The 26812-nt window shown below is 39.8% G+C and overlaps 1 protein-coding gene across 6 annotated transcripts in view; it reads right to left on the bottom strand.

Annotated features, from left to right (window-relative positions):
- LOC126417188 (ral GTPase-activating protein subunit beta) overlaps window positions 1–26812 on the bottom strand; it is a 395509-nt gene that overhangs the window by 11378 nt on the left and 357319 nt on the right. For all 6 annotated transcript variants that reach the window (XM_050085090.1, XM_050085092.1, XM_050085093.1 and 3 more), the window contains 2 exons: window positions 20267–20482; window positions 12536–12782 (listed from right to left, as the gene is read on the bottom strand). In XM_050085090.1, coding sequence (XP_049941047.1) covers window positions 12536–12782; window positions 20267–20482 — 463 coding nt within the window. The remainder of the gene's footprint in view (window positions 1–12535; window positions 12783–20266; window positions 20483–26812) is intronic.

Raw genomic sequence — 26812 nt, 5'->3', positions numbered from 1 at the left:
TGATTATGAGCTGTATGTAGCATCATCTTAGTGAGTTTATAAAAGCAAGCACTCAATCTCATGATTTTACCATGCTGAAACCACTATTCTTGTAAATATAATTCTTTGTCAAATGAATTTCAGCTGCTTCCTTCAAAACTGAGTCCCAAAACGATGAAGTGTACATTAAAATTTCAAAATTTCACACCACATAAAGTGACTGGTGTCAATGCAGTGCTCTGCCACATTTGATTTATTGGATTGCATGAGCTAAGTGTATTTAGGGTGTTCCATGCATCTTTCATGAACTGTACAAGTCATCTGCCTGAGGTATGAAAGGCCGCACTCGAAGGGGATCTTGTAAACTCCTACCCTACAGACCAGCATGCCTTCTTTGATAAAATGTAAAAGTGCTACTATCTTTAACTTTGTGCTCACAAAACTTTTTTTTTATATCAGTTTGCACCAAATATGGCAGGAAAGCCATGGATTCAAATTTTTTCTGTCTTCTTCTTCATTCCTTATGTCCACATAATGTTTTATTCATAGTGCCTTATTAACTATTGTGGAGAATATACTTTTGCTTCGGAAACTCCATTTAATTGTACAAGGTCATCCTAGAGACTGCTCACATATGCCATAATGCACTTCACCTATTTAAAAGGGCAAAATGAGTGCTGTAGGTTCAGTCTATTGGCTCACTTGACAATGGCTGAAAGGTATATGGCCAAAATATCAGAAGAAATAAAGTTCATGCAGCTGCAGACCCAAAATTTAATGGATCAGCTATTGCCTCAGGAAAACGTGAAAATGCGTAGCAAAACACAAGGCTAATCTGGAAAGTAAGGTTACAAGAAGTTTTTTGAGTACAAAAAATTAATTTATTCTAATAAAATGTACATGAATTGTAGTATAGGTCTTGCATTATTTTTCCACATAATCACCATTTACCTCAATACATTTTGTTATCTATGGGATGAGTTTATTGGTTCCTGTGTCACAGACATCTCCTGCCGTCTTTTTAAGTCAGTTCTTCACTTCAATTTTCACCTTGTTGTTGTCAGAAAAGTGTTTTCCATGAAGGTGTTCCCTCAATTTAGTGATCAGATGATAATTACTAGGTGAGAGATTGGGGCTGCGAGAGGGGTGGCTTAGAACATCCCACCAAACAAAGCCAACAACTCGTGTGTTGCACGAGCAGTATGTGGACACGTATTGCCATGAAGGAGACAGACTCTGAGTCCCATGACGTTTATTTTGTATGGCTCTGGGAAGTTTTTTCATGGTCTCACAACTTCTTGCAGTATTTATTGTTTCACCTATTTCCTAAAAATCAATGAGCAGAACCCTGTTTTCTGTCCCAAAACACTGACGCCGTGCTTTTCCTCACTGTTTGCTGAGTTTTGAATTTTTTGGTGGAAGGAGAATGAGTATGACACCACTGCATTGATTGTCATTTGTTCTCTGGAGTACGGTGATAAGCCCTAGTTTCATCTCCTTTCACTATAGAGCTGAGAAAAGCCTCATCTTCAGTCTCAAAATGGTCAAGAAATTTATGAGCAGCACTGACTCTGTTAATTTTGTGTGCTTCGGTAAGCACCTTGGGCACCAACTGTGCACACAACTTGTGATAATTTAGTTGATCAGTTACGATTTCATGAACAATAGTTCATAAAATGCATGCAGGTTGTCAATTGTCGAATGATGATCAGAGAGAATATGTTCTTCAATTTTCTGCACCACATTGTCAGTCACAACAGATGGCCTTCCACTTCTGCTTTCATAGTGAATTTTCATCTTTCCAGAATTGAAATTCCATACCCATTTCATCACAAGCTGCTTGACATTACATCCCCTTCACAAACTGAAATAATCCTGCAATGAATTGCAGTGGCATTCATCCCCTTAACACTTAGGTAGCAAATTAAAGCACATACTTTGCACTTGGCAGGAGCTGGAATGAGAATGCTCATTTCTAACAGTCACCACAACATTAATCAACAAGCTACTGATTGTTGGGAATGCTCATTCCTCCAGCTGGTCTCCCATTACATGGCAGTGGTACCAACTTCCCCATGGACATTCCATGCTAAAGCTACATGCCTTGTAACCTCAGTTTTCGGATAATCCTCATAATTAGAACAATTGGTAGAACAGTTCCCAAAGCTTCCAGAGACGTTGCAGCACCCATACAAAAGGATCCATTCTTGAGACAGGTTTGCCAGTTTGAACAAACTGGCTGACTACATGCACTTCCTTCAGCAGCCTTCTGTGAAACTTCATTGTCTCCCCCCACCCCCACCCCCCCACCCCCCCTTCCCTGCCACCACCATATCCTTCATGTTGCCAGAGGTGTGTTATTGTTGAATCAAGATGACTGTCAGTATCGAGTAGCAATTCTGGCAATTCTGTCCACTTGTTTACTGCACTTCTTGCACCAGTAACTGGGGAAGTTTTCAGAATGAAGAAATGTGTACTGGCCTCATGTGATGAGGATATTGTGCAAGTGGCTCAAAAATACAGGGCTTGTCAGCTGCAGCAGCCATCACTGTCACAGCTGTGAGATCGGGTGCATATGGATTTTGCAGGCCAATTCCATGGGCTGTGCAGTTGATTTTGATAGATGCATATTCTCATTTCCCATACACAATGAAAACTCAACAGGCCACAACAAAAAATATCACTAAGGCCCTCACAACTACTTTTTCTATTGAAGAAGCACAATGAACTCTGCAGTTTACTTGCAAGGGTTTTCAGAGGTTTCACATCCAGAATGGAATTAAGTATATTACCACACCTCCATTTTTACCTGTGTCTAATAGCATGGCAGAATGTTTAACACACAGATGGAAAAAATCTTAACATCCATTCCTATTGGTTCTACACTGATCCTCTTTTTAGATTAGGTTAGATGTACTTTTCATTCCAATAGCTCCATAGTGAGAAGATCATCCAGGATATAGAACATGTCAGAAAAACAAGAATACACAATAAAAAAGAAAAACAAATATGCTAATGTACGTTCCACATATCCCTAGTGAAATTGTCTTCATCTATGTGGAATAAACAGAAAAATCTTAAACATATTTTCATTTAAAAGGCAATACATAACTTGTCACAAAACATGTACATGTTCAATACACTAAGGCATGCAACATTACAGGCTATTTTCCTATGTTCAAAATATGGTTCAGAATGTTGTTATTCTGAATGATTATATCTTTCAAATAGCATTTTTGGTAAATATTCTTAAGAAACATCAGTTATATTTATGTAATTAAAGCTTAAAAAGTCATCAAATGTCAAGAATTGGCCATGTGACAGAAAATGCTCTCTTACTGGTTGAAGTTCTGGTGCTGTCACAGGTTAGGAGTATGATGAAGTTATACATGTGTTATAGGAGGGTTACCCAAAGTTACTAGTGCATTTCCATATTTTTTCTGCAAACAGTTTAGTTATTTGGTTAAGGTAAATGCATTTACAATTTTTAGGTAATAATAGAAAGGAATTTTGTGAAGACTGATAGTCGAAACATTCCAAAGTTGATGTGTTTAAGGATTCTTTGTTCCTCAAAAACAACCCAGTTTTTATGTTCTAGAAATAGGAAACTTGAAAACTGCATTGCATGGTGACTGGGACAGACGTACTGTCACACAGCGATAATTCATATTGTTGTTGTTGTTGTTGTGGTCTTCAGTCCTGAGACTGGTTTGATGCAGCTCTCCATGCTACTCTATCCTGTGCAAGCTTCTTCATCTCCCAGTACCTACTGCAACCTACATCCTTCTGAATCTGCTTAGTGTACTGATCTCTTGGTCTCCCTCTACGACTTTTACCCTCCACACTGCCCTCCAATGCTAAATTTGTGATCCCTTGATGCCTCAAAACATGTCCTACCAACCGATCCCTTCTTCTAGTCAAGTTGTGCCACAAACTTCTCTTCTCCCCAATCCTGTTCAATACCTCCTCATTAGTTACGTGATCTACCCACCTTATCTTCAGCATTCTTCTGTAGCACCACATTTCGAAAGCTTCTATTCTCTTCTTGTCCAAACTGGTTATCGTCCATGTTTCACTTCCATACATGGCTACACTCCATACAAATACTTTCAGAAACGACTTCCTGACACTTAAATCTATACTTGATGTTAACAAATTTCTCTTCTTCAGAAACGATTTCCTTGCCATTGCCAGTCTACATTTTATATCCTCTCTACTTCGACCATCATCAGTTATTTTACTCCCTAAATAGCAAAACTCCTTTACCACTTTAAGTGTCTCATTTCCTAATCTAATCCCCTCAGCATCACCTGATTTAATTTGACTACATTCCATTATCCTCGTTTTGCTTTTGTTGATGTTCATCTTATATCCTCCTTTCAAGACACTGTCCATTCCGTTCAACTGCTCTTCCAAGTCCTTTGCTGTCTCTGACAGAATTACAATGTCATCGGCGAACCTCAAAGTTTTTACTTCTTCTCCATGAATTTTAATACCTACTCCGAATTTTTCTTTTGTTTCCTTTACTGCTTGCTCAATATACAGATTGAATAACATCGGGGAGAGGCTACAACCCTGTCTCACTCCCTTCCCAACCACTGCTTCCCTTTCATGCCCCTCGACTCTTATAACTGCCATCTGGTTTCTGTACAAATTGTAAATAGCCTTTCGCTCCCTGTATTTTACCCCTGCCACCTTCAGAATTTGAAAGAGAGTATTCCAGTTAACGTTGTCAAAAGCTTTCTCTAAGTCTACAAATGCTAGAAACGTAGGTTTGCCTTTTCTTAATCTTTCTTCTAAGATAAGTCGTAAGGTTAGTATTGCCTCACGTGTTCCAACATTTCTACGGAATCCAAATTGATCTTCCCCGAGGTCCGCTTCTACCAGTTTTTCCATTCGTCTGTAAAGAATTCGCGTTAGTATTTTGCAGCTGTGACTTATTAAACTGATAGTTCGGTAATTTTCACATCTGTCAACACCTGCTTTCTTTGGTATTGGAATTATTATATTCTTCTTGAAGTCTGTGGGTATTTCGCCTGTCTCATACATCTTGCTCACCAGATGGTAGAGTTTTGTCATGACTGGCTCTCCCAAGGCCATCAGTAGTTCTAATGGAATGTTGTCTACTCCCGGGGCCTTGTTTCGACTCAGGTCTTTCAGTGCTCTGTCAAACTCTTCACGCAGTATCTTATCTCCCATTTCATCTTCATCTACATCCTCTTCCATTTCCATAATACTGTCCTCAAGTACATCGCCCTTGTATAAACCCTCTATATACTCCTTCCACCTTTCTGCCTTCCCTTCTTTGCTTAGAACTGGGTTGCCATCTGAGCTCTTGATATTCATACAAGTGGTTCTCTTCTCTCCAAAGGTCTCTTTAATTTTCCTGTAGGCAGTATCTATCTTACCCCTAGTGAGACAATCCTCTACATCCTTACATTTGTCCTCTAGCCATCCCTGCTTAGCCATTTTGCACTTTCTGTCGATCTCATTTTTGAGACGTTTGTATTCCCTTTTGCCTGCTTCATTTACTGCATTTTTATATTTTCTCCTTTTATCAATTAAATTCAATATTTCTTCTGTTACCCAAGGATTTCTATTAGCCCTCGTCTTTTTACCTACTTGATCCTCTGCTGCCTTCACTACTTCATCCCTCAGAGCTACCCATTCTTCTTCTACTGTATTTCTTTCCCCCATTCCTGTCAATTGTTCCCTTATGCTCTCCCTGAAACACTCTACAACCTCTGGTTCTTTCAGTTTATCCAGGTCCCATCTCCTTAAATTCCCACCTTTTTGCAGTTTCTTCAGTTTCAATCTGCAGTTCATAACCAATAGATTGTGGTCAGAATCCACATCTGCCCCTGGAAATGTCTTACAATTTAAAACCTGGTTCCTAAATCTCTGTCTTACCATTATATAATCTATCTGATACCTATTAGTATCTCCAGGATTCTTCCAGGTATACAACCTTCTTTTATGATTCTTGAACCAAGTGTTAGCTATGATTAAGTTATGCTCTGTGCAAAATTCTACAAGGCGGCTTCCTCTTTCATTTCTTCCCCCCAATCCATATTCACCTACTATATTTCCTTCTCTCCCTTTTCCTACTGACGAATTCCAGTCACCCATGACTATTAAATTTTCGTCTCCCTTCACTACCTGAATAATTTCTTTTATCTCGTCATACATTTCATCAATTTCTTCATCATCTGCAGAGCTAGTTGGCATATAAACTTGTACTACTGTAGTAGGCATGGGCTTTGTGTCTATCTTGGCCATAATAATGCGTTCACTATGCTGTTTGTAGTAGCTAACCCGCACTCCTATTTTTTTATTCATTATTAAACCTACTCCTGCATTACCCCTATTTGATTTTGTATTTATAACCCTGTAATCACCTGACCAAAAGTCTTGCTCCTCCTGCCACCGAACTTCACTAATTCCCACTATATCTAACTTTAACCTATCCATTTCCCTTTTTAAATTTTCTAACCTACCTGCCCGATTAAGGGATCTGACATTCCACGCTCCGATCCGTAGAATGCCAGTTTTCTTTCTCCTGATAATGACATCCTCTTGAGTAGTCCCCGCCCGGAGATCCGAATGGGGGACTATTTTACCTCCGGAATATTTTACCCAAGAGGACGCCATCATCATTTAATCATACAGTAAAGCTGCATGTCCTCGGGAAAAATTACGGCTGTAGTTTCCCCTTGCTTTCAGCCGTTCGCAGTACCAGCACAGCAAGGCCGTTTTGGTTAATGTTACAAGGCCAGATCAGTCAATCATCCAGACTGTTGCCCCTGCAACTACTGAAAAGGCTGCTGCCCCTCTTCAGGAACCACATGTTTGTCTGGCCTCTCAACAGATACCCCTCCGTTGTGGTTGCACCTACAGTACGGCCATCTGTATCCCTGAGGCACGCAAGCCTCCCCACCAACGGCAAGGTCCATGGTTCATGTCTTAAAACTGAGGGAATCTGGAACTGTATTATTTGCTCAGACCATGGTGGAAAGATTTTACAGTGCAACTTGTGACAGCTGAACAATAAAACACAGTGGAAACTTTTTCATTCAGAAGCTAATCCGGTGTGTTAATTACTGTGGTTTTTGCCAGAACTACTACTGGTTTCCAGGGACCTCTTTTCTGAATTTTACAATTTTTAGACCGTTAATAACTCATGGAAAAACTGCAGAGCATCACTGCGTTTGCTATTTGTCTTCAACAGCTTTACACATTGCAGTTTTTCCATTCCTACAGGTCATTAATTTAAACCATCAAAAATTTTAAGTAACAAGGTAAAGGGAAAAAGATCTCAGTCCAGTCCAGAAAGCAGAACCTTCAATTATCTGTTTTTCTACTGCTTACTTAATGCTGCTGAAACACTATGAATTAAAAGTGTTTCAGATGGATCAACTTTCGTTTTATCATAATGCTCTGGTCTTATTTGATTTCCTCACACATTCCACACAAAGTTCTATTTTTCTCTTTGTAAAAATCAAACAGTTTTGTAAGAGGCTCAATTATTGTCTTCAATGACTTGTTTGGGAAGAATAACGTGTTAAATCGTTTCTCAGATGTTTCAGAATAGAGCTACATCAGATATTAAAATGTAATAGGATATGGAATTTAAATCCCCTACATAAGTGTATTATGAATAAAATAAATACAAGAAGACAATAATATTAAGTGGGGCATATGTCTGGCTGGATAAAAGGCTCCATCACTGCCCAGCAAGGCCCCTTGCTGGTTTTGGTATCCTTCACCAGCACCAGAGCCACTTCTGTCTGCACCATCTGGGGCAAGCCGTGCCTCTGGATCTGCCACACTAAAGTGCGCGTCATTTATGTTGGCGGCCGAGTTTAGGTTCACTCTGTGCATCTGATGTCACAAAACACAGTCAGCCAATGAACAGAGAACGACGTTGCCACATCTTGACTGCAGTGCAGATCATGGACGAGTGTCTTCAGTTTTAGAAACGTTCAGTCATAAATAAAGTAATAGAACAAAAGCAATGTCTTGATAGCAGACATTCTTTTATAGAAAGTTTGGAAAAAGCATTCTTTATACCAATTGCTTCATATTCTATTAATTAATTAAACCAAACAAGCAATAAGACTCCTAATTCAGGCGATAGCAAGGAAAGGTGTTTGTATCACTCTCACGAACCACTTTTTCGCAATAAAGAACAGCGGTAATTGTTTATTTCCTATTGTACTTCGACGAAGCGTGAGTAATTCATAGTCATACGAACAGTGTTTGTCAGTATTTTGCGTAACGCGTTAGAGTCCTCATGGCGCTCTATAGCCAGACCAGCTGCGTTAGCGTAACGGTTAAGGTACTGGACTGCTAAGCGAAAGGTTATGAGTTCAAACCTTGTTGGGTGCTTATTATTTTCATTATTTAAAAACAATATCGAAGTGCACTACATCACAAATTATATTTGTTTGAATGCAATTTTTTTGAAATTTCTAGTGCTTTGTCTCTTCATTAACCCTTTCGCTGCTGCAGACACATGCTCCCAGCATTCTGCGCTGTGCGCGATTTTGTCATCACTGCACTGCTCGCCTGTGCAGACACATGGCGTTCCCACTGCTTTGACACACTTATCATTCAGTTTCACAAAAACTAATTGGCCCAAAATTTGATTTTTACACGTCTTCTTGACTGATACCTTCCCCCCGTAAAAGACTTAATTTTGTTTTGATGTTCAACGCAGTTATTATGCAGAATTAAATATAGTAAACCATTGCACGAAATTTTGAAGAGTTTGCAGAGCTAAAAGTCCATAGAGTATACTTTCCGTATGGTCAATTTTAGTTGCCACAATGTTGAGAATGAAATATGGACAAGATACCTAAATTTCATATAATATTTACTGTATAACAATATCTCATTTAATTTAAGTACCACATAGGTGTCATATGTAATATTGAGAAATATTCCGTTTTTCACGACTGTAATAAAACTTTTATTTACACCGGACGCGTTTGGCTTTATTTTAAAGCACTTCAGTCAATGAAAGGTATGGCACATACACAATGGTACTAATGTTCTCTTTCTTGTTTTTGTTCCACAGTCACAGTTTTACCAATGGTACTGAAATATATTCCTCTTCTGCAACTGTAATAAGCGACTTATTTAGACCAGACGTGTTTCTCTCTTTTGAAGCATCTTCAGTGGACAGTATTTTGCCTCCTCCATTGCCAAGTCACCTTTCATAGTTTTGTGATGCAGTAACACAATATTCAACGTCACTGTTTTAGCAAATAAATGATGTTTGTGTGAGCCACACACAAAAATTATATTTGACATAGCTCAGAGCACTTCACTGATAGACGGTAAATTCAAGTCCTAATGTTTTTGTAAGTCCACAGTTTTGTTTAATGTATTTTGTCTACTTCCTTTTGATTGATTGAAGTGCTTTAAAATAGAGCCAAACATGCTCAGTGTAAATAAAACTTTTGTTACAGTTGCGAAAGACAGAATATTTCTCAATATTACATACGACACCTATGTGGTACTGAAGTGAGATATTGTTATACAGTAAATTTTATATGAAATTTAGGTATCTTGTCCACATTTCACTCTCAACATTGTGGCAACTAAAATCGACCATACGGAAAGTATACTCTATGGACTTTTGCCTCTGCAAACTCTTCAAAATTTCGTGCAATGGTTTACTATATTTAATGCTGCGTAATAACTGCCTTGAACATCGAAACAAAATTAAGTCTTTTACGGGGGGAAGGTATCAGTCAAGAAGATGTGTAAAAATCTAATTCTTGGGCCAAATAATTTTTGTGGAATCGAATGATAAGAGTGACAAAGCAGTCGGAACACAATGAGTCTGCACAGGCGAGCAGTGCAGTGACAAAATCGCGCACAGTGCGGAATTCAGGGAGCACGTCTTTGTAGCAGCGAAAGGGTTAATGCGGCCGTGGTGGCTTTACTTCATGAACTGCGCACTCCCCCATAAACGTAAGCTTGCGAACTATGCTATACTATGGCGCTGCTTCTATTGGCGCGTGCGTCGTGTGCAACTGGCAACGCAGCAATTTCCCGCATCTGGGCGGGCATGCGCGAGCCGCCAAGATAAAAGAATTGAACTATAGTGGAGCAACACATTCCCAGGATCAACAGAAGCAGTAGTAGTGTCCTATTCCAAGTCAACATCCCAAGTGGTGGGCCCCTGGCATTCCCAGTTCTCTGGCCATTGTTCATAACCTCTACAGATCTTGGCCTGGACAATATACAGGAGGGTTTGGTCTCCAATCTGCACTAGGTCTGATGTCGGACCCACAGACCAATCAAGACTCAGCAGTAAGCCAAAAACCAGACCCACCACCACCTCTTGCATCTGGTGCCTCATCCAGTAGCAGCTGCTCCACCAGCAGCAGCATCAGGAGCGACAGCCCAGCCTTCACAGCAGGTCACACTTATCCCTTCAATCCCATCATCAGTCACAGCAGTTCTGGCCCTAAGGGCCAATTCGAAGGGGAAGGCTCTCTTGCCATTCTGCCAAAAGTAGTGGTACCTCAACTGATTTAAATACATCTGTTGAAGTCACCAGGCACAACACGGTGCATTACATGTACTGGTGCCAGGTCAATAAGGGTACACTATAGTGGCAGACTGACATTTGGCTTGCACACAGACATGTCTAGTTCCACAATGCAGTGCTGTCTTCATTCTCCATTCAACTCCATATGTGGCTTCCACGACCAAACTGACAGAGTGCGCGTGCACCAGTAGAGCAATTCATATTTGAGTGCTTCCCAGCTGGACAAACTTACTTCTCCAGCACTAAGATTTAAATTATTCAGAGTGATGTAATGGCCAAAAGGAGTACACCTAGCAAAGTTTTGTTGCTGCTGAGTTCAAGGAGAGGCATGATCTGTTACATTCTGTGATTTATTTGTACTTAATTTGAGCTCAATAAAACCTGTGTTGTTGTTGAAGCAGAACTACAACGATGTATTCAGATAAAAACAGTGGTACCACATTTAATGTTCACTCTTTGTGGAAGAAAGTAAAGCACGAGTCTCCGACAAACCTAGTAAGAGGTTCCTTGTTTTATATTGAATCTTGCACTTGTATGGCAGTGATCCAGAATGTTTCCAAATAATGAAGTTTGATTTCAAAAACTGAATTAATGCACATGTCCTGATTTCATTGTATATAATGATAGTTTCCTATTGATAATGGAAGATAGTTTCAAAGAGGCAACATTACTGTTATCACAGCTTCATTCTGTAAATTTTCTTCATAAGTCAATCAACAGTGTTGTGCTGTTTTGTGATGAAGCGTCACTGATATCCACTCAACTCTCTCTCTCCCCCCCCTCTTTTTTTTTTTTTGGGGGGGGGGGGGGGGGGGGATGCAAGGGATGCTCATCTGTCTTATGATAGGTTTGATGCTGCTTGCCACGATTTTCTCTCCATTGCCAACTTCTTCATCTCTCAGTGGAATCTACACCCCAGAACCTCAAATCTTTATACTATGTATGCTCTGAGTTCCCCTACATTTCTGTCCTCGGCAACTGCCTCTACTACCAAATTAATTTTTCTTCTATGTTTTAAAACATGACCCATGAGTATCATCCTATCCCTTCTTCTAGTTAGTATTCTCCACAAATCCTTTCCCTAACAGTTCTGTACAGAACTTCATTTCTTATCTCATCAGGCGACTTAAAATTAAGCATGCACCACATCACAAGTATTTCAATTCTCCTTTTCTGGATTCCATACAGGGCATGATTCACTTCCGTATGGTACAGTACTCCAGAACAACATTCTGAAAAATTTCTTTCTTGAGTTAAGACCTATGATTGATATCGGTAGACAACTTTTAATGAGGAATGCTTCCTTTGTCTATGATAGTCAGCTTCTTATATCCTCTTTTTTTGTTTTTTGCTTTCAAGGTAGCAGAATTTCTTCACTTTGTGTACAGCTTGGCCCAAATTTTGATGCTGAGTTTTTCACTAATCCCTTCTCCACTGCTTCTTAATACTTATGTCTTTCTTTGGCTTACCCTCTATCCATATTCTGTGTTCAGTAGACTGTTCATCTCATTCAATAGGTCCTTAACACACTAACTTGCCGTGATTTTCATCCTGAATAACTGATTTTAGTAGTACAAATCTGATAATGGCATACACTTTCATCTTACATGTTCCAGTCTGAATGTCAATTTTCTTTACAAACCAGACTTGTGTGTATATTTTTTGGTTTGTTATCACAATTAGTTTAAAAAGTCATGGACAAAGAAAAGCAGGAAATCTCAAGAGGAAGTAACTTACAATAAATCTATAGGCACAATTACATTAGTATGCAATTAGTATTATGTAGATGGATTACAGAAATGAACTTGAGAAAAATGCTATGCTGTCTATGACCACTACATTAATTAGAACAAACTACTAATTAAATTCTGGAATAGTATGATTCCTCTGTTGCAGTTAGTACAATGTGAAAATGAAATGAAAATTATTAATATTCTTTACAGCTTTATTCTGTGGCATAAAATACGAAGCTACATATGTATCAGCTCTGACCTGTCGTTGTCAAGTCTCCTGCGTCGACACATGTTTAGTGCGGTTTGTCGGACCAGGGAACCCAATACTCGTCTGCTCACTACCATACCATCCACAAGAGGTGTAGCTAAGGAGGTTCGGCCTACAGGCCCTTGTAAGTGCACTCGGAGTAATCCGCTTGCTAGTGATTGCAGGAAGATTATGAATGTCTCCCTTTCCTGAGGCCGCGATGATTCCAGGCCAGTATATGTTGTTGAAAGTAGTTCACCTGTAAGGACAACTTTGTGTTAGTGAATAAATAACTGATTTTTATGTGCCAAAAACAGTAAAAGATGCATTTACACAATGATTTTACTAAGACAAGCAGTGGAGAATCTATGATACAACAACAATCAACTCAACTAAAATGAGTACTTCACTTTTGCTCAGGAGAGGCACAAAACACGGCATCCTGAAAATTATTTCAAAATTCAAAATAAAAAAGAACATTCATATTAACTAACAAAACCTGTAACCCTTAACTAGTGAGGTATGATCTCTCATACCGCATGAGATTTTTGCACTCACTCTCCAGGGTCAATTTTGGCAGAATGCTTTTACAATCCCCCTATCCTCCTTAAATCAACGGACCTACAATATTTTATTGTCAGTCATATTATCAACTTCTTTTTTTGTTGTTAACACATGTTACTGACAAATGTTGGGGTTTCATAGACTGTGTCTCGTGAACTAGAAACATGTTTTCTTCAGTGAAGTACAAAGCATGTTCACACGAAAGCATCAGTTCTTATGATCTTAAGTTCGATGAAATTGTTGGTGGCTGGAGGAAGATGTACATAATATCGATCAAGAAATACACAAAATGACAATGATTTTGCAATAGCCAGTGATCACAGTTCTGCTAGCATACAAGAGGATCTTTTAGAGGAAGAACTTCAGGTCAATGGTGATGGGAATCTTTCTATCTCTCCAATAAAATACTTAAAGTGTCAGTTAAAATCAAATATGTTCTGAGTGGTGGAAAAGAACAATGTAGATGAGAGCACAGAATGTCAATTTTGCAGACTTTCTTTTTGTACCTATCAAGTGCAATATTATGTGAAAGTTTGAACCTTTGAATTTAATTTTGTGTGAAACTTTCCTGTTATAATGTCAAGTTGAACACATATATTTCAAAACGACACAACACTTATCACTGAGCAAGTTGACAAAGCAAGACATGTGAACAAGGTAACATTCGAATGAACACTGAGCCCAAGTCTAGCGGCTGCTGCCTGGCTGGCCGCTTAGGTGGCGTGGCTGCTGCATGGCTGGCAGACAGCACCACATGTAGAGGACGCACGTAATTGCGCGGCGGCACTTTGAATGATCGGCTAGTCACAACACATTTCCTCCCTTTCAAATTTTTGCACTGGTCTTGATGGAGGTGGCCTGGAGACTGCTAATGTCCATAGGCATTGTTTGACTGGCCGTCAAGTCTCGAGGAGGAGGCTTCCCGTACGGACAGAAGTGTCTGCGATGATAACGGGTCGAGATGACAGGAGACGTAGGGGTCGAATCTGCTGGGGCCCCGTGCACCAATCTGCCCATTGCAGCAAGTCCAGTTGATATAACAGGAGACATGGGTGATGTGTCAGCGTCCGTAGGAGAAGGAGGCGAGTAGATTGGCTGCGACAGATGATGGCCATCCGGTTCCTGCATGGGCACGTCTCCTGGTAGCGTCCGTTCTTGTACTGGCACCGAGATGACGGTGAGAGGGCTGCATTGTGAGTAATGAGAGATGCCAAGATCCCGAGTGTCAGATAGAGCCGAAAGTGCTGTAGCGGCATTCAGAACAGGCGTTGCCGGCACACGAGGCCGAAGCTGGTCCGAATGACGCACTGCAACTCCCGTGTCCGTCTGGATTTCATACAAGCATCGGCCACGGTGTCGTAAGATGCAGCCTGGACTCCATTTCGGCTGCCTGCCATATCCCCGTACCTAGATGAGGTTGTCGGCGGTGAACCGGCCAAGCGAAGGCACCCGCGGCCGTGAGGTGGAAGGCCGCAGAAGATGAAGTAGCGTGCGGGCCTGTCAGCCATGTAAGAACTCAGCCAGGCTGTGGTCGCCCATGTGGGTGAAATGGTAAGAAGCCAGAAACTGGAGAAGCGCATCATCAGCAGCAGAAGAAGTCAGGAGTTTCCGCATCTGAGCCTTAAATGTGCGGACCAGTCGTTCAGCCTCACCGTTTGATTGTGGATGGAACGGAGGGGGCCGTGACATGCATAACGCCGTGACGAGCACAAAAATCCGCAAATTCGGAAGAGGCAAATTGCGGACCATTATCAGTAACAAGAATAGAGGGAAGGCCTTCCAAAGAAAAAATGCGGGCAAGAGCTCTCGTGGTTGCCACGGTGGTAGGCGACGTGCGACGGACAATGAAAGGAAAGTTAGAGTAGACGTCAATTACGAGGAGCCAATAAGTACCTAAAAAAGGTCCCGCGAAGTCAGCATGAATGCGCTCCCAGGGCGTCTCAGGCGAAGGCCACGGTGACAAAGATGACTTTGGGACGGTGGCCTGTGACACACAAGGGCCGCAGGCAGCGACCGTGTGTGCTATTTCAGAGTCGATGCTGGGCCAGTACACATGACAGCGCGCCAGAGATTTTGTGCGAGAGACACCCCAGTGCCCTTGGTGAAGGAGGCGCAAGACCGAAGCACACAAAGACGCAGGTACCACAACACGTGGCAAAGGATTGTCGGTGGAAAGGAGGATAACACCATCCCTAGCCGTGAGGCGGTAGCGCAAAACGTAGTAGTTCCGCAACGGGTCAGAAGTCTTAGTGGATGGACGATCTGGCCAACCCTTCTGACTACAGGATGAGAATCCGTAGCAGCCGCCAGCCAGTACCCTGTGATGGGGAATCCATCCACAACCCACGGCTCGGCAACATCCAGATGGAAACACAAAAGTTCGTCCATATCGAATGCCAGATCAGGACCCATGGGAAGGAGAGACAGTGCATCAGCATTCGCATGTCAAGCCGTCGGCCGGAAATGAATCTCATAATTGAAATGAGACAAGTAAAGAGCCCAACGCTGGAGGCGGTGTGCAGCCTTGTCGTGAAGTGACATTGATGGATGAAACAAGGAAACAAGTGGTTTGTGATCCGTAACAAGATGAAATTTGGATCCATAGAGAAAAACACCAAACTTATGAAGTGCATAAATAATGGCCAAAGCTTCTTTTTCAATTTGAGAATACTTTTGTTGGGCATCCATGAGCATTTTGGAGGCATAAGCAATGGGTTGTTCAGAGCCGTCTGAAAAATGGTGCGCAAGGACTGCACCAACCCCGTATTGAGAGGCATCCGTGGCAAGAACATGTTGGCCAGGTCGATAAGTAGCCAGGCATGGGGCCTGTTTCAGCATAGTCTTCAATTTCTGGAAAGACGCATCGCATGATGCGGACCAGTGAAAAGGCATGTTTTTATGCAACAGGCGATGCAACGGCTGAGCCACCGAAACAGCAGACAGTAAAAACTTGTGATAGTATGCTATTTCCCCCGAGAAGGCCTGCAGTTCCTTAACAGATGTAGGGCGAGGAAGGGCATCGATCGCAGCGACAGTTTGCTGAAGCGGACGAATACCATCCCGAGAGAGTTGAAACCCCAAGTATGAGATAGATGCCTGAAAACATTGTGATTTCTGAAGATTACACTTAAGACAGACAGTCTGTAAGACATGAAAAAGTGTGTGGAGATTCTGAAGATGTTCTACAGTGGTGGAGCCAGTGACAACAATGTCATCCATATAATTTATACACCCAGGGACAGGGAGCAATAATTGTTCCAAGAATCGCTGAAAGAGAGCAGGGGCGCTGGCAACCCCGAATGGCAATCGTTGGTATTGATAGAGGCCAAAAGGCGTGTTAAGGGCCAGAAACTGCGGGGAAGCAGCATCGAGAGGAAGTTGATGATAAGCTTCCGACAGGTCAGTTTTAGAAAAATACTGGCCTGCTGCTAGTTTAGTGAACAATTCTTCAGGTTGGGGCATAGGGTAAGTGTTGATGAGGCATTGCGCATTTACAGTGGCTTTAAAATCGCCACAGAGACGAATTTGGGCTTAGCAATGACAACGACAGGAGAGGACCACTCACTGGAAGTGACAGGAAGCAAGACCCCTGAAGTAGTGAGACGATCCAGCTCCCATTTTACCCATCACGTAGGGCCTCAGGAATGGGCCGAGCCCGAAAAAACTTAGGCCGAGCAGTGAGTTTGAGCGTGATATGAGCTTCAAAGTTGTTTGTGCGGCCTAACCCAGGAGAAAAAAAGGGACGAAAATGTCGTCGACAAGGAATCCAATTGAGCATAAGGAATAGCATCAGAGACGATATTGACACAGTCATCTATGGAGAACCCAAAAACACAAAAGGCATCAAAACCAGAAAGATTCTCTGTGTTACCCTGGTGGATTTGTAAGATACCTCAGCATTAAATTGTCCCAAGAGAGAAATTTTCTGTTTATTGTATGTCTGTAATTGCCGAGAGACAGGTGATAGGAGTGGAGAACCCAACTGAAGATACGTCTGAATATTAATTATAGTGGCAGCAGAACCGGTATCCACCTGCATGCGAACATCCCGACCAAGGATATGGACAGTGAGGAATAACGTCCCTGAAAGGGAAGAAGAGCAATTGACAGACAACACAGAAGCAGAATCAGCATCACGGTCATGAACATCATGTATGCGGTCAGATTTGCAAACGGCAGACACATGACCCTTCTTTTTGCAATTGTGACACATGGCCCAACGTTGGGGACAGTCCTCCCGTGAATGTTTTGTAAAACACCGCGAACATGAAGGAAGTTGCAGGGGGTTTTGCTGCAGTTTCTTAGAGGGTTGTTTACGGTTAGGCCGAGGCTGCGCGTGGGAGCGCACTGCGGCCACGTCGGCCGGTGGGGACGCACCGTACGCGTCGTCAACAGCGCACAGAGGTTGTATTTCCCCAATGTCACCCCACATCTCTATTTGGCCCCAGCGGAGCGAGAAATTTCAAATGACTGCGCGATGGATAGGACTTCATCTAGAGTCGGATTTACCAACTGAAGGGCATGTTGCCGAACTTCTTTGTCGGGCACCGACCGGATAATAGCATCCCGTACCATGGAATCGGCATAGGATTCTTTGTGAACGTCAGTGACAAATTGACACTTTCGACTGAGGCCGTGAAGTTCAGCAGCCCAAGCGCGATAGGATTGATGCAGTTGTTTTTGACAATGATAAAAGGCAACACGAGAGGCTACCACATGCGTTTGCTTTTGAAAATAGACAGAAGTGAGCACATTTCAGCAAAGGAAAAGGACGCAGGATCTTTCAAAGGAGCCAATTGCGACAACAACCGATACATTTGAGGTGAAATCCATGAAACGATCAGAGACTTACATGTTTGTTCGTCCGTGACATGAAATGCCAAGAAGTGCTGTCAAAGATGTTTTTCGTAATCAGACCAGTCTTCCGCCGTCTCGTCGTAAGGAGGAAAAGGAGGTATAGATAACGAATAGAAACGCCCCGCATTTGATGCCACAACGAAATCGCGAATCGCCAATGTTAGAAGCATTTGCTGTTCAATGAGACCTTGCAATAGTTGCTCGACAGTAGCCATGGAAAGCTGTGGGTCAACGATGAAAAGGAAAAATCCACTACCTCGTCGCCAATTGTTATAACATCAAGTTGAACACATATATTTCAAAACGACACAACACATATAAGTCACTGAGCAAGTTGACAAAACAAGACATGTGAACAAGGTAACATTCAAATTAGCACTGAGTCCAAGTCCAGCGGCCGCTGCCTGGCTGGCCGCTTAGGTGGCGTGGCTGCTGCATGGCTGGCAGACAGCACCACATGTAGAGGACGTGCGTAATTGCGCGGCAGCACTTTGAATGATCGGCTAGTCACAACATTTCCATATTTACGTGTGCTATTTAAAAAAACCACACAAATGTACATGAGTATGTACAATAAAAATTAAAATGCTGCAGGCTTTACTTAGTGCAATAACATCAACAGTAAGTATTTAAACAACATTTAAATAATTATAAAAGAAAATGTAATACAATTTAAACTGTTCAAATGATTTATGCCTTAAATCTCGATTTAAACATAATTGTCCCAGAGACCACACATCTTAGTATACATTACAGAACAGCACCTAGTAATGAAGGCTGAAGGTATTTAATAGACTGTTCAACTGACCTGTGGACATTTACTGATCATTTTTAAAATTATTCTTGCAAAAAATTTATTCATACATGAAAGGGCATGTCTTAAACTGTTCTCCCACATAGTTGTCACCATTGTTCAGAGATTTGTCATACAGAGAAACCAACATTCCTACGCCTTCTTCATAGAAAGACGCTGCCAGTGAAGTTAGTCACTCCTGAATACCATTTTTTACGTCATCATCACTGTCAAAGTGCTTTACTCCAAAATCACAATTCAAGTTTACAAACATGTGGTACCCAAAAAGTGCATAGTGTTGCTTTATGACAACAAATGTCCGCATTTTGCTGGTATCACTCACAACCTTATTCAACAATTCAATTGGGAGCAGTCCAATCACCTGATGTATAGCCCTGGTGTCGCACCTTCTGACTGCCACTTCTTGAACTTTAAGCATGATTTTAGAGGAAGGCATTTTGACAGTGTTAATAAGGCAGAATCCGATGTTAAGCTGTGGCTGTCTTCACTGGTGACACCTTTATATGAAGAGCACATAGAAAAGTTGATTTCCCATTATGACAAACGTCTGAATAATGGCGGTAAGTTAGAAAAATAGTTTTAGATATGTTCTTTCTTGAATAAATAAATTATTTCAAAGACATGTTTATGACTTTTTCTCCAAAACCGTACTTACTTTCTAGACATGCCTCGTATATGCCAAATTACTGTTTTTGAGTTGAACAATTGATAAACATAAATTTCTAGGTATTTTGATAAGTGCACATGTTACACGGAAAGAGCACATCAGCCACAAATGAAAAAAAGGTTAACTGTTACGAAACTCATAACAACAATGATTTCTATCCTAAAGCAAATTTACTGTGAGCGAATCGACTCACATCTGAAATATAAAATCAAAATAATGAATGGGGTGAATGTAGTGCACATGGATAGGCTAGTCTGGCTCCAGAACAAAGTGTATAGAATCACTGCTAACATTAATTAAAAGTCAATCCTGCATTGGGTACTTTATTAAGTGTAATTTAATATGTAATCTGTCTATGTTCTTCAATCATGAAATGGAAAATGGAGTACACGAAACAGAGATAATTATCTCACACTACTAAGTAATAAAAGAGCAATGGATCACAACCCAACTGCTGCTCGAAGACATTTCTTTAAAATGTTGCCAAAAGGTATAAAGTAACTCTATAGGAATCTTTTTATGGACAAGTAAAAACAATTAGTATTTAAGGGATATAGTATACACATGCTTAGAGATTTCTGATGGTCATTATTTATACAACTATATTTTGTGCACATCTAGTAGCAATTTATTAATAACAGTAGTAAATATTTACTTCAAAACATCTAAAATGTCATATTTAATGTCCTATTTTTCATACATATCCCATTATATTCACCATACGATTTTATTTATTAACATTAATGCAGAAAAATGTTGGATGTCAAAGAGTGCAAATGTATTATGGGCAAAGCATTATCATTTATTATGACTATTATCCTTGTTGTTGTATGTTACCTACTCAATGGAAAGTTTAGATGATCTTCAAAGCTTTCAATCCACACCACTAGCACTTTTGTGTTAGAATGTGTAGGCAAATTTCGAGTGGCACCTGTCCTCCTCCGACTTCCTTCTCCTGGAGAAGGCTGTTTGTCTAGATCAAGTGAGAGAGTCCGTGGTTTATCAAGCGATCGCTGACTTCGAGGATTGCTTTCTGAGATGCTACGCTCATACCAACCTGTTGAAAACAGATAAAAGTATACTTTATATAATATTATCATTTCTTAAAAGATAATGGCATCATGACAAAGTTTTAGTTATGAAAGCATCATGTAATGTTTGGAGAAGAATAGGTTTTTTGTTGGGACGTTCAGCGGTGTTGCACAACTATGCAGATGTATTCATATATTGGTATAAGTGCAATGAAAAATACAAACAAAAGAATAAATGTAATAAAATCAATCCCCATATTTTTTGCATAAATGACACATCTGGAATCCTGAAAACTGTTAAAGTTTCTGATGACAGGTTAGGCAGAATTAGTACAGCCATTCCTAAATAAGTAATCATTGAAAAATCAACAATGGGTAGTAACAGACTTTGTTGATATAGGTCACTTATTGGAGGGGGGAGAGTGCCAACAAGGATACCATTAAAATTATTAGGATGACTAGGCTTTTCAAGACAAAGCATTGAAAGGCAAAAAATTGACAGATATTTTGATACAGTGATTGACAATCATACTTTGAGAGAAGTTAGCACTAATGCCAAGCATTAGTACAGAGGAAACCTATCTATCACTGAAATGGATTGAGGGCATTACTGGATGAATTCTTCAGCTGTATTTAAAAGTCTTGCTTTAGTTGCTGTCAGCCTTGGCACCGCCATCATACATATCTATCAAAATCTTCTTCATCTATAGAAAGTCTTATTATGGACCCTGGCTGGTTGAAACCAGTAACTGCATTTTGAAATGTTCTTGTGAACGTTGTTGCAAGAAAACAGAAGGAGACTGAGATTCATTGGGAGAATACTGAGGCAATGTAAATCATTCACAATATAAGTGGCTTACAAATGTCTTATACCACCCATTCTTTACTTTGTTTGTCTGTCTGGGACCCTTATCAGGTACAATTAACAGAAGAAAGAGCGAAGATCTAATGCAGAGAAGTGAATGTTGTCATAGCCTCATTAAGTAACAACAACAATGTTATTTAAATGCTATTAAGTACTAGTGGCAGACATTACGAGAGGTGTGTTGTGCTTCACAGAGAAGTTTACCGATAGTATACATTCCACAATTAGCCACATACATCTCGAGAAATGACCATGAAAAAACAGCCAAAGAAATTATAGTTTGTGCCTAGGCTTGACAATAATTGTTATATCCACGTGCCATTCATAAATTGTAGAGGAAAGAGGGGGAAATTACAGTGTTACCAGAAGCACCTCTCTATCTGACACAGCAAGGTGACTTGTGGAGTATATATGTAAATGCAGATGAGGGAGTTCATGGGATTTCTGAACCAGATCTCTCAAGAAACACCTACTCAACACCTTGACCTCACACCATCTAGGTCATCTTTCCTGTGTAAGATAAAGTCTCGTAACAAAGAACAACCTTTAAAAACATGCCTGTTGTCTAAGTATGTCCATGGTCTTCTGTATATTTAAAGTTTTAGTCCCCCTGCATGAGGCCCAAATCCATCCATGTACCATAGCAATATGTGAGGTTTCATGTGTTGGACTGATTCTACGGCAAGTTGATCATTCAGCAAGTGCTATGTTTTGTAATCTACCAGACTAGTATAGTACTTTTTACACCCAACCAGTGAAGTACTCAATGCCAGATCAAGAAAATGGAAATGTTTCACAACTACAGTTTACATTTTGTCATTCATCATTTAATGTTGTACGAGTCCACAAATGACAAAAAATTTAGAACTATGATTATTTAAATGTTACAGCAAAGCTAATGTCATGAAATTAATATTTAAAATGACAGTATGTTAATTTTGTTCAATAGTACTATTTCACAATGTAATAAAGAACCATCCAAACCAAAATGTACAACTCCTGCACAAGTTCTTGTGAAAATAATAGCAGCAGAAATAATGTTGTAATTAATTAAAATATTTATGTTATTTGGAACCAATTGTTAAAAAACCATATTCCTCAAAATTTATATAGTTTTTTTTTTTTTTTTTTTTTTTTTTGGAATACGTATCTTTATTTTTGGTAAAGCTTAATCTGTTCCTGGACTTTCATAGAACTGTGACTTTTAATTATAAATTTAATTTAAATGAAGATTTTGATGACACTGTATAATACTGCAATTGTAATTTGTATACAGAGTTGCAGCTGTCTCCTCCTCCTCCTCCTCCTCCTCCCCCGCCCCCCTTCCCCAGTTACATTATCAGTGTTAAGACAATTATTGTTGGTGTTAGTTTGGTTCCAGATCATATTTGTCAGTACACAATGTTTAAAATTAATCAGTGAAATAGCAAAACTTTTGTTATTATTTAATGCTATTGGAATGAATAAATACATCAACTGGAAATAACTGTCTGGTTATTATTTCACATTAAAAACCCAGGCAATATTTTCATTACATCCTACAGCTAAGTATTCATACAAAATCTATTCCATTCTGCATTACCACCTGTTGGCATTATCTGTCAGTTATGTTAAAAAAAATCACCTAAATTTATGAACTTAATATGTACAAATTTACAATAATGAATATGATTATGTAGACTTATAATCAGATGGTGGCATTGGAGTTTCCATACCAGAATCACTATTTTATGATGTAATTGTCAATACTTTATGCAAACAAAACCTGCTTCTATGTACTTTGATATCACCAGGGTATTACAAACAGTGACAAATGTGGTTATTTCTTTCCAATAAGTTATTTATTTATTTTTTAATGATCCTTACATCTTTTATTCCTTTGTTTCACCATGAACTCAACACACTTTTACACTGTGTTTACATTAGCTTCTTGTAATTCACAATGCACTTGCATGAGTTGAGTGTATTATATAGATCAATTTTAGTACAGTAAATGGCTGTACCTTTTAGCTTCAGAAAAGACTGTGGCGTGCACGCCGTAATCATTTTAACAGGAAGAGTACATTAACAAATCCTTTAACTGACTTCAAGATGCCAAAGATCACTCTGTATGAAGGGGGTGATCCTCCTTGAGGCATTCTTCTTTTACATTAACAATTGAATAGTCCAGGGAAAAACCTGATAAGTCCAAAATTTGAAAATTTCTGTTTTTTTCATAATTTAATAGACCAGCCAGTGTAGTTTTAGCTGGTTTTACAGAACTGGTCAAAATCCTGATGAGTCAAGAGAGATTCTGATATCTTGTAAGAATGTGCAGGAGAAAAACATTATAAGTCCACGCAAAACAGGGAAATATCCTGACAAGTCCAGAGAATGCAATGATAAAATTTTATGACTTAATGATTCCCAGCCCACACAGGTCTGTTTTCACTAATGTTATCGTTGTTTTATCATTGTTGCCACAGTCACTGTTGTGTATAAGTTGACCACTGTTGTTAGCTTTGTGGCGTTTGTGAAGGAAGTTAGATCTAGCATTGTATTCTGTCAGTGTAAAATGAATAAAGAAGACACTGACTATCTGCTTGTGACGAAAACTATAGAATGTCATCAAAGAAGCTGACAGAGAAATGGAAGAAGTATGGTCACGTTAGAGATGCCTCCAAATGTTTGAGATTGCCGTCACATGAAACAGGAGAACCATGTAAGTGCAAAAACAATTGTTTTGATATTATCAGTGATGAAAATAAAAGGAATATTATTAATAACATGAACCACTTTCAAAATCAGGATGAAAGTGGTTTAATCACAGCGGTCCCTGTACAGTGCAGGTATCCTAGAAGAGATGAGCAGGAAACAAAGTTTCGTGATGCATCATATAAATTCACTGTTTGTGTTACCATTAATGGAAGTGTCCAAGAAGTACATGTGTGCAAGCAAGCATTTATGTCATTACATGGAATAAAGAAGGGCACGGTAGATCATTTACTGAAGAAGCTTAAATCTGGAGACCAACCTCTACGAGACGAGCGAGGGAAACACAGATCCCGCCCACAGGCTTTGAAAGATGAAACACATGCAATAATAAGAGGGCACATTAAATCATTTAAAGGTCGCAACAGCCACTACAGTTTGACGAAGTCAGAAAAAATTTACCTACCAGAGTCTTCGAATATTAAAAAAATGTTCCACATGTTCAAGGAGAAGTTTCAGGATCAGAATGTGTCGTATGAAACATACTGCACTATATTCAATTCCGATTTCAATATAAGTTTGGATAGCCACGATCTGACACTTGTGGCTCCTGCAATGAGTATCTAGCCAAGAAGAAAAATTTGGAGAAGGAACTGACTTTAACATCATCTGTTGAAAATAAAGTAAGGCTTCATTCCGAACTTCGATCCAATGAAATAGCCCATGAATTGCATCTCAGAAAACAAGAAGTGTTCTATGACAGGAAAAAAAGGGCAAAGATGGAATGTCAAAAATAGCCATCAAAGGTTGCAATTACGATGGACTATAGCAAAAACTTTTCTTGTCCAAATATAAAGACAAATGAATTTTATTATAAATGACAGCTTTCTGTATTTATATTCAATGTTCATGTTGTGACAACAGGGAACAGCTATTTTTACATGTATCCAGAGATCACAGGCCGAAAAGGAGCAGACGAAGTTTCTTCGTTCCTTCATCATTTTGCGCACGATTTTCAAAATCCAGAAGTTAGACATCTGGAGATCTTTGTGCATCCTGTGGAGGGCAAAACAAGAATGCCACTGTGTTCAGATTCCTTCACCATTTGGTCCATACAGAAAAACGATTGGACTCTTAAAGATGACATTCTCCATAAGAGGTCATTTGTACCTCAAATGTGATAAAAATATTGGTATGAAAGACCAAACTCAGGAATGTCAAATTCCAAAGGACTTCTGTCTTCAATGATGTAAAGGAGCAACTAGAGATAATCAAATGCTGGACAGAGTATCTGGATAATACAATATACAAGAAGAAACTCCCTTTCTGGTTCAGGCCAATAAGAGAATTGGAAGTCACATGACACCATGCAGCACTGGTTTGGTATAGAGGAAGCTACAATGGAGCATATGAGCAAGCTTCATCACTTCTTTGTGGAAAGAAGGCAAGTTCAGCCTACCCTCTGCTAAATATGAAGGTATAGTAATTCTTTTACAGCAATATGATTTGAAAGTTTTTATTTATTTATTGAAATAAGTAGGCATATAGCTATTTAAATTAAGGGATTCTGATTTTTTGCAGGTGATCTTAAAATATCTGCTGAGAAATACAGAAATTTACAAGAGTTGAAAAGATATTGCCGTAGTGAAGTGCAAGTGTGTTTTGATCGTCTTTTGCATCAATCCACCATCAAAAAAGCACAGGACCTTTTATAGGAGATTATTAAATGATTATATGAGATAATTTGTTGTAACATGAATTTGAAATCTTGTAGTTACCTGCAATATGTTATGGACTTGTCATATTTTTCCTCTGTATTACCTGCCTTTGTAATAAAAATGCATCATATTATTGTAAATCCTATTCAGATGTGTTTAATTTCAGCAGTAATCTTTCTCTGAAAGATATATTAAGAATATAACTTGAAAAACTAAAATTTTATGAGCCTTGAAACTTTAAATTTTGTCTCTTGAAAAATAAAGAATTGTGACTTATCAGGTTTTCCCCTGGACTCTTCAATTGCAAGCACACTTTGATTTACAGGATATATCTCACAAAATTAATTTTCCTGCTATTTAAAAGGAAGAGAGAAAAATTGGGGTTTAACATCGCATCAACAATAAGGTTATTAGAGGCAGATCATACATCCAGATTGGAGAAGGATGAGGGACACACTGTCCTTTTCAATTGAATTGTACTGGAATTTCCCTAAAGTGGTCAAAGAACCCATAAAAGACCTAAATCTGGATGGCTAAATGAAGAATTGAACTATCATCTTTCCGAACATGAGTCCCTTGGTCCCGTGTGAGCACCCTTAAGAGACAGCCCCTTATTTTGGCTCCTTTCGACAAATTGAACTACATGTCCTGTCCTGCAGGTTTAGCATGGTGTTTCACAGTGTCTTACAATTGTACCATCTCTCTTGGTTTCAGTTTAAAAGAGTGTCATTCCATAGTGCTGTACTTCCTGGCTCATATAGTTGTGGGGCTATTTGTATTTTCTGACTGTTCATTGGGGCCAAAACTGCTGGGAGTTTTGGTAGACAAAACACTTACAGCTCTAATTAATATTACGAAAAGGATGGTTACTGCTCACCACACAGTGGAGATGCTGGATCGCAGATAGGCATTACAATTTTTGGCCAACAAAGACTCCATCAAAAACAGACAACCCCCTTCCCCCCCCCCCCCTCCACACACACACACACACACACACACACACACACACACACACACACACACACACACAAACAAACAAACTTATACACACATGACCACAGTCTCCGGCTGCTGAGGCCAGG

This window comes from Schistocerca serialis, chromosome 8, assembly GCF_023864345.2.
Source record: "Schistocerca serialis cubense isolate TAMUIC-IGC-003099 chromosome 8, iqSchSeri2.2, whole genome shotgun sequence".
Taxonomy (NCBI): Eukaryota; Metazoa; Arthropoda; class Insecta; order Orthoptera; family Acrididae; genus Schistocerca; species Schistocerca serialis.
This window is presented reverse-complemented; position numbering and strand designations above follow the sequence as displayed.